The following is an 8,911-nucleotide window of genomic DNA, read 5'->3' as shown; positions in this document are numbered from 1 at the left end:
CCATATGTTACAGAACAGAACTGGGGTTGGGAGATGAACCATATATTATTACCAACCCCCCCTTTCCTCTAGGGGTTCCCCCCCGTACTAGGTTTGCTTTGCCCACCACCAGAAGAAAGACATCTCTCAATGTCAAAGATTGGTAAAAAGGAAAGGAATTATTTGTTTAAAAGTTATACAGACTTAGAGCAATGATTTAATGTCTTCATTAAAATACTGAAGTCCTTTAGAATACCCACAAATGCACACAGTCCTTCCTTCACCCCTTTGTCCAGTCTGGGGTACCATATCTCAATAACAGAAGTAGAAGTCTGTTATTCAGGCTCCTGGCACCATAGGCTGTATCACCACCATGATCTCCAGTTAATCCAAATCTCTGTGGCATTTTCTCATGGCCCACCAGCAAGAGTCCTTTCACTCCTTTTCTTCCAAGCAAAGTCTCTCCTGTTTCCTAAGCAATGTGGCAAAAGGGAACACCCCAAAGCCTCATGGTCCCTACTCCTCCAAAAACTCATGGTCCTGCCTCTGCCAATGCCACATGGTGATCTCAACTCCTCCAAAGCCGCATGCTCCCAACAAGTCGCCCAAGCCGAATGGTCTCAAAAGACACCAAATGGATGCCACTCCTGGGTTTGAATCCCAGTGCCAATCTTCTTCTGTAGCCCCATTTCCAGCTCTTCCCACAATCAGTTACACCTGCCAGCATCCCTGTATTCTTCCAGCTTTACTGGGCTGCCATAGTAAGTCCAGGCAGGCATGTCCCCTTGGGGTGGAGCCAATCATCTCCAAGTTCTCTAAGGTGCTGTAACTAGGAGGAGTTGCTTCCGAGTTACATTCTGTGTTGAAGTCACTCCCACTCCCCTGGTTCAAAGTATGGCCACAGCTATTTAACATATCTGTGAAACCAGTTAAATGTTATAGATATGTTAAATGATATGTTATCCACCGTCCTGGAATCCCAGAGTAGCTTCCTCTCCTCCAGTCCCTTCTCTGGGATCCCCTGGGTTTCAGCCTGGACCAACAATTAACAGGTGTGTGTCTGGCATGCTGGGGGCCTCCAGGAGCCTGCTAAGCTCTGGGCTGGCAGCCATTCTGATGGGTCGGTGCCCTTGGCACATGACTTTAGCAACCAATAGGCACAAAGTAAGTTTCACTGTGTGCCTCTGTCACCCTTTGGCAGGTTCAAGTCTTTTCTTCCCTCCACAGCAATCAGCAGAGGCCTATGGAGCCAGGTGCCTGGGGGAATAGGACACTTGTCACGGAGTTCATCCTGCTTGGCCTGACAGAGAACATAAGAATGCAACCTGTCCTTTTTGCCATCTTCCTCTTGGCCTACCTGATCATGGTCAGGGGAAATGTCAGCATCCTGGCAGCCATCTTTGTGGAGCCCAGACTCCACACTCCCATGTACTTCTTCCTGGGAAGCCTGTACCTGCTGGACATCGAGTGCATCACCATCACTCTTCCTTCAATGCTGGCCTGTCTCCTGGCCTGCCAGTGCAGGGTTCCCTTTGCGTCCTGCATTTCACAGCTCTTCTTTTTCCACCTCCTGGCCAATGTAGACTGTCACCTCTTGACAGCCATGGCCTATAACCATTACCTGGCCATTTGTCAGCCCCTCATCTATAGCACCCACATGAGGCGTGAGGTCCGGGTGCCCTGGTGGGCATCTGCTGCACCATCTCCTTCACCAATGCTCTGACTCACACTGTGACTGTTTCCACACTGAACTTCTGTGGCCCTAACATAGTCAACCACTTGTACTGTGACCTCCCAACCCTTTTCCAGCTCTCTTGCTCCAGCACCCACCTCAGTGGGCAACTGCTTTTTGTGGGGGCCACCTCCATGGGGATGATCCCCATGATCTTCATCTCAATGTCCTATGCCCATGTCACAACTACAGTGCTATGAATCCACTCTGCTCAGGGGAGGAAGAAGGCTTTCTCGGCATGTGGCTCCCACCTCACTGTGGTCTGTATCTTTTATGGAACGGGCTTCTTCAGCTACATAAGTCTGGGCTCAGTCTCAGCCTCAGACAAGGACAAGGGAATTGGAATCCTCAGCACTATCCTCAGCCCCATGCTGGACTCACCCATCCATACCCTCCAAAACCCTGATCAGTCAGGATGGGGACACGGGTTTCTGCAACAGGTGTTTGATAACATTGCTCTGAAGAAGGGGTTGTGTGCTGTCCCCACAACCCTGAAGAGGGTGCTGATGGGAAAGAGACTTCTTGAATGAGAAGGCATCCAGACATTTTCTGTTTTTTGAGAACTCCCCCCAAACACTTTCTTATACTGATGGCCTGAATTTGGGAAGGGGGAGCTTCAGGGGTGGATTCAGGGATAGGAGGAAATCAGATGATCTGGGCCAGGGGGGAAGATGGTTTGCCTTGGACTGGGAAGAAAGGCTAAAGCTTAAGTAAGCATATCTAAGTTTCTCACAGAAGATGCATTAAAGACAGGTGGGACAAAATTATAATGTGGGCCAGGAAATGGGACACAAGTCAACTACGTTGTATGTTTCAACTTTAATGACAGTTCAATTAAATTATGTTTGAGACTTTAATAAAAACAAAAAGTTTGCCCTCTTTTTAAGATAAAATATATCTTAATAAAATATATCTACACCTGTACCAGTGTGTAGGGTCTGGTTTTTAAAGACTCTTCTTCAGAAAATAAACTTAGAATTGTGAAATTAAGTTGGGGCTTGACACTCCCGAGGTGCAGGGTGTTGGGACCTGTCAGCCCCTTCTTCAGAGCAATGTTATCAAACACCTGTTGCAGAAACCGGAGTCCCCATCCTGACTGATCACCTGTGAGAACAATACATGTTTATTGCACTGCATGTGCTGACTCTCACATCCCCCCCCCCCACTGAACCAAAAATATGAGAATGTATTATCCTATGTCCCATGAGAAGAAGCATTCAGAATAGTAAGTTTTGTTTTCATTTTTAGTAAAAAATACACTGGTTTATATTGGGCATTCTGTTTAATATGTATATACAGATAATCAGTAAAGGTGGAAAAACTGTTAAGAAAGAAAACTAGAGGGAGATAATGCTTGTGATTACTGATGAATGCCTACTGGAAATTAAGAACTTACCTGAAGGGTGAAACTAAGGCAATCCAGAGATTTCACGCACTAGTGTGGCCATTTCTAAAATATCTTCTGTGAATCATTTCAGGTACTTCTTGGCCAAGAAGTTGGAAGTCTGAGAAGAGTGACCTTCCCAACAGGCTTATGGATTGTTTGAGGAGGGAAGCATGGGCCCCTTAAGGTGTCTGAGAATATTTCCCAGTCAAATGGAGGTGTCCACAGTCATTCTCCAAATCCGGCCACCCACCAGGTCTGCAGAAAATTCTCTAAAACTCTCACACCCACACACTTGCCTTCTTGCAGATAGCTGCCTTTCCGTACAGGTCCATGGGACACCTGCAACAGCTCTGAGCCTCGTGCCCCTCCTCCAGGCAGTGCTGCCCATACTGCACCTTTAACCCCCTGGATCAATGTTTATCTCATGTCATTTCAGCCTCCAAGGGCTACTGATTTCTTTCTGATCACCACCATATCACATCTAGACCGCTGCGTGTGCCAGCCCTCCTCATTTCTTCCTGGCCTCTCCACTCACTCTGCCTCTCTCTCAAACAATGCCTCACAGGCAAGGAGGTCTTTTCCTTGTAGGTCCCTCATAATTCCTTCATTTTTATTCATTGTTCTTAATCTCTCCTGAAAGAGTGTGGCCCACACAGCAAGACACTAGCATAATCTTTTCTGTATTCCTTGAAGTTTCTTTTTCTCTCCCCAGCTAGATTACAAGCTCCTATGTTTTATGTTACACTGTGTCCTCCATGCACCCAGCACAGTGCTGAGTGAATAAAGCAATCTTGCAAGGGACTAATCGATAATAGAAAGCATGGCCCACAGAAAAAAAATTTGTTTTCTACATGGGAGGTAAGTGAAACTACCGGACATCTAGAAATACTCTAAGAAGCTCAATATTAGTAAAGGGTAAAGTATATAAATAGGGGGAAAAGAGAAGAAACTTTCTTCTGATGAAATAGAGACAATCTCCAATTTGACATAAGAGGGAGATGTTTTCCCAGCTTTGCAATTGAACTGTGATATATTTTCTCCTCAAAAATGAGAACAACTGCCTGAAGCTGAAGTGGAAGAAATGCCTCCTTCTTGCAAAGAATTAGAGAGCATTTAGCTAGCAGAGGCTGAGCCTAGAGCACCAGGGTTCAAAATCCTGTAACCTCCAAAAACTGAGACCCACTCAGCATGGGGCATATTACAGAAGTGGGATGATAATAATAAATGAGTGTTCATAAATCACCACAGAGTATTTGTTTTTCCTTAGTTCATATTCTTAGATGAATGGTTTTTAATTCTGCTGTGCAAATACAAGTAAATCGTGTTTCATGTACATAATTTTATTAAAAGGCTCCCTTGTTTAAACAGGAAAGGTAAAGTATTGACATGAAAAGGTGTATAGCACATATTGGTACATTTACAAAGTGATGATGATGTGACATGTATATGTGTACAGGGTCAAAATGTCCCAGGGAACAGCCCCCAACTGTGGGTGGTGATTCCACTCTAGAGGGGAACAGGATGAAGAAGAATGGTGGGAAATGGCCAAGGAATGTTGGGCTCTATTCCATTTACTCTCTCTTGAAGTTTTTCACTGAATTCTATAATTTGGGAGAAAAAAATAAATGTTAATGGTGAAAATGTGGAGTTTGGGGGTGAGGTGACTGGACTATAGTACTTTTTCTCCACCCTCCAAAGTGTCCTCTGTAATCTTCATCTTTGAGAAAAATGGTAAGTTGTTCTGTCCATCTAATACAAGGCCACTGGGTTCATTTGATCAACAGTCAGTGACTTAGAAGAAGGAAGAAACTGTCATTGGTCTTCTTGTCCATCCCTTCTCTTCAGAGTGAAGACCCACACTGATCGATCTAAGAAAATTCTCCCAATGGACCCATTCCCCTTCCTCCCTCTTCTGGCCCTGGGAATTCAAAGTCCACCCTCCTTTCCACACCACCCTCTCCCTGCAATGCCTCCTTCCCAACACCTTTGCACTGCTGCTTAATTTGGAATCTTTTCTGATATTCCAGTTGAAGGCAGTGACTAATCTTAATGGGGACTTAATTGCCACTTAATGTGGCAATTCCCTGTGCCACAAACATAGGTTTGTGGCCTCTTTGCACTATAAGAAACTTCTAGTGATATTTTAGTCCAGCCACCCAGACTTCAGATGGCTCATATCTAGAGAAAGTGTTCTCTATGTTATCAGTCCTCAACATACCTGTGAACATTGTTTCTATTTTTTTTTTAGTTTTTAAATTACAGTTGACATTTAATATTACACTAGTTTCAGGTATACAGTATAGTGGTTATTTAACTTATAATGTGACAACCCTCCCTGAACACAGCTGTGAACCTTTGAGGACACCCAGGCTCCATCCGTCAGGCTCAGCAGATGTCACTCTATAGTCCATGGGTATCTACGTGTCTACTTGGCAGTGCTCTCATACACATCTCAACTGTGTCTCCTTCCCCACATCCATTCTACCTGTGAGAGGCTTACCATGTGTCCAGCACAGAAAAAGGCACTCGTAGGACTCAAAAGAATTGAAACAGAAGTACTTTTTCTCTTATTATTCTATTAGCACATAACAGTACAGTATTTACAAAGTCTTTGAAATCTATTTAATTATTTGGATATTGCAACTAGACAGTCAAGTGTCACCCACAGCCAGAGCCAGGATCAGACAGTAAGAAGGCCAGCTTTTACTATGCTTACTTTCCAGTTAAAAAACAATAGAGGTACAGGCAGGCTAAGTGACTTTTCAAAGTCTGTACAGTTAATAGATAGGGAAGCCTCCAAGGGCTGGCTCCTAACCCAGTACCTTTGCCTCTCTGCCTGCCTACCTCTAGTAAATCACCAAAGAATTCTAAACTAACAGTGCAATACTGACTCTAGGCACAATAAGTCTCAGAAATAAAACTCTGAAAGTAGACATTCAGTACAGTTGAGTGTAGAGAGCCTTAGGGTATCTGGAGCCCTGGGTTCTAATTCAGTCTCTTCTACTTCAGTCTACATGCACTTTTTAAGTGTTTGTTCCTTTACCTGTAAACTTAGTCCCTTTCATGTATCTTCGGCTTTTTTCACTCATCAACTACATGGTTAATACTCAGAGTCCCACAGGGCACTTAAAGCTGGAGTAAAATAATGGACTATGGGCAATCAAATGGGCAGGCAGTAAGGTTGAGAACAGGTTATAAGTCCAGGAGCAATTCATGCACAAAGGGTAAAAGTGGGTTCTTGTGCTTCAGCAACTGGAGAGATGCCCAGATTGGACATGGTAGCAGTGAGCAGGCAGAGATATGAGGGCCTGGGAGGTAGCAATAATTGAAATGGGAAAAATGACCTTGGAACATCACCCAGAAAACATTTACCCTCGTTGTCAGAGTTTATGTTTGTAGTATCTGAGGAGATAATATCAGGACTCTAAAAGATTAAACCTTTATTTTGGTATTTACAGGTAGTTTTCTAGGCCAGGGAATAAGGAAAAGCAAATATGAGTCAAATGTCCTCTGTGTACCAGGCAGCAAGCTCAGAAGCCCACGCATTAACTCAACTGTGGGCAAGTGAGGATAGCACTGGACTGAAGAGCTGGTAGACCTGACTTGTGGGCTAACACTGCTACTAGCTAGCTGTGTGACATTGGGCAGGTCATTTTTCTCTGTGCTGACCCTAGTTTTCTCATCTATGACATGGGAATCACAATATGCACTTCAAGTGATTATTCTAAGGGTGATGAAATGAATTGAAATACAGAATGACTGACAATAATTTGACAAGTATAATGCAGAAGATGCTAATATTCCATTAGGTTCTAGTTGGAGTTGCTCTATTCTGGAGTTTGTGCCTGCTCTCTAATAAGGACCAGAACATGAATTTCCTGGCCAACCTCCAAAACTCCAGCCTTCCCAGCCAGTATTCTGTTCCTTGAACCACACTGATCCTCACTTCCCTTAAACAAGCTGGTGAAGGACTCAGACCTATAGAAGTTGTTCTCACCCCACCCCCATAATTAATCTCTTGAGCTCCCAAACACCTCAGTATCTTTTGGTGGATTAGACAAAAGGCTAAGTGATAAACTTTGCTGACTTCCCCAGCTCTAAAAGGCCTCAGGAGGCATACCCATCCAGCAACTGTTCTAACAAAGTTTCCCACAGAAACAGCCTGGGCCAGGATTGGGCAATGATATCCTTGCAAGTTCCACAGACAGGATCATCTAATTAGCTCCCAAATGTGAGTTCACGATAATTGGTCTAAAGGCTGGGGGACACTGGGGATTTGCTGATTGTCTTCTCCATTTCTGCTAATAAGGCCAGAGGGAAGGGACTGACAGGAAAACATTGCTTTCTTTTTGGTTCCTTAGTCAGAAAGTAACTAGGCCTCAGAGAGAAGAGTGAAGGAGGCCAATTAAGGATGGATGGCTTTAATAGCATTCTTAGCAAGACTCATTAGCAAACTTGTGAAGTGAGGCAAGATGGGTGTGTGTCTCAATCCCTTGCAAACACTGACCTCTCATTTCTTCACGTTTCATCTGCGTTTTGGCATTGTGTTCTTCCACCCTTCTTCACACCCCAGGACCCTCCTGTTCCCCCACTTCTCCACCCAATCCCAGCCTAGTTTTCTTTCAATTCCACATTAAACAAATGCACCTGCTTCATTTTCTGTAGTGGCTGTATCATTTTACAACTGCATCAAGATTTCCTTAACCAACCCGTCCATCTTGACCCTTCAGGTTGTTCCCAGTTTTTCACTACTAAAGGCAAAGCTTTGATATGTCTTTTCATAGCCATTTCCCTGAATGGACTATATGCATGTATATATTTCCAACACTCATGAATATTGAGAAACTAACAGATTGAATCATTTGACTTTTCTACCAATTCAATCTTGGAGGGCCACTTTTGTCATTCTAACTGACCCTAATTATTACCATTAAAAAAATCTTTGCAATTTGATAAGTGAGTTGCTTTCTATTCCTGATTTAGTTTGAATTTCTTGGATTGTGAGGGAGACTGAGTTTTTCTACTTATACTAATGCAAGTATTAACTCTTTTTCATGTATACCGCAAATATTTTCCTTATTTATATTTGTTTCTCATCAATACTAATGCTATTTTTGACATACTCACTTTATTTTATGTAATCAAGTACATAAATCTTTATGTACTTATGGCTTTATGACTTGTCTTTGCTGTGACACTTGAAATTATTATCCCCATCTCAAGTGTATAAATACTCATCTATATTTTCTACTACTTACTTTATGAGTTCATCTTTTACATTTTAGGTTTCACATTCTTGACATCCAGAATTCACTGTGGTGCATGGTGTAACATAGGGATACAATGTTATTTTTACAACTCTGGGGCTTGTGTCCCAAGACCATTCTCAGTAATTTAAAGTACCTCATTTTGTCACATATGAAATGTTTTTATATATTCGCATCTATTTCTTTTTTTTAAATTTTTATTTATTTATCTTTATAGGGGAAGGGAAGGAGAGAAATATCAATGTATGGCTGCCTCTCGTGGTGAGTCCCCTGCTGGGAACTGGCCTGCAACCCAGGCATGTGCCCTTACTGGGAATCGAACCACGATTGTGTGGTTCACAGGCCTGCGTTCAATCCACTGAGCTACACCAGCCAGGGCTCGCATCTATTTCTTAACTTTACAATCTATTGTGCTATTCTGTGTTAGCCTATAGTTCCCAGTGCTCTAGCCACTGTAGATGTAGAATATCTACTCACATTTCACTCGGGAACTATTCTATTCACACCATTCTCACATTCTCATTACCACTCTCTTTCTTCCCAAAT

The 8,911-nt window shown here is 43.1% G+C and overlaps 1 protein-coding gene across 1 annotated transcript in view; it reads left to right on the top strand.

Annotated features, from left to right (window-relative positions):
* The first annotated feature begins 1,222 nt into the window (after nucleotides 1-1,222).
* The window catches only part of LOC118986960 (olfactory receptor 139-like), a 44,507-nt gene continuing 36,818 nt past the window's right edge, over nucleotides 1,223-8,911 (top strand). Inside the window, 2 exon segments of the mRNA XM_037046004.1 lie at nucleotides 1,223-1,652; nucleotides 1,655-1,813. Of these exon segments, the coding sequence (XP_036901899.1) occupies nucleotides 1,223-1,652; nucleotides 1,655-1,813 (589 nt within the window).

The sequence above is a fragment of the Sturnira hondurensis genome, unplaced genomic scaffold, assembly GCF_014824575.4.
Source record: "Sturnira hondurensis isolate 20B ecotype Veracruz unplaced genomic scaffold, ASM1482457v3 Scaffold0004727, whole genome shotgun sequence".
Taxonomy (NCBI): Eukaryota; Metazoa; Chordata; class Mammalia; order Chiroptera; family Phyllostomidae; genus Sturnira; species Sturnira hondurensis.
Note: the sequence above shows the minus strand (reverse complement) of the source record. Positions and strands in the feature narration are given on the sequence as shown.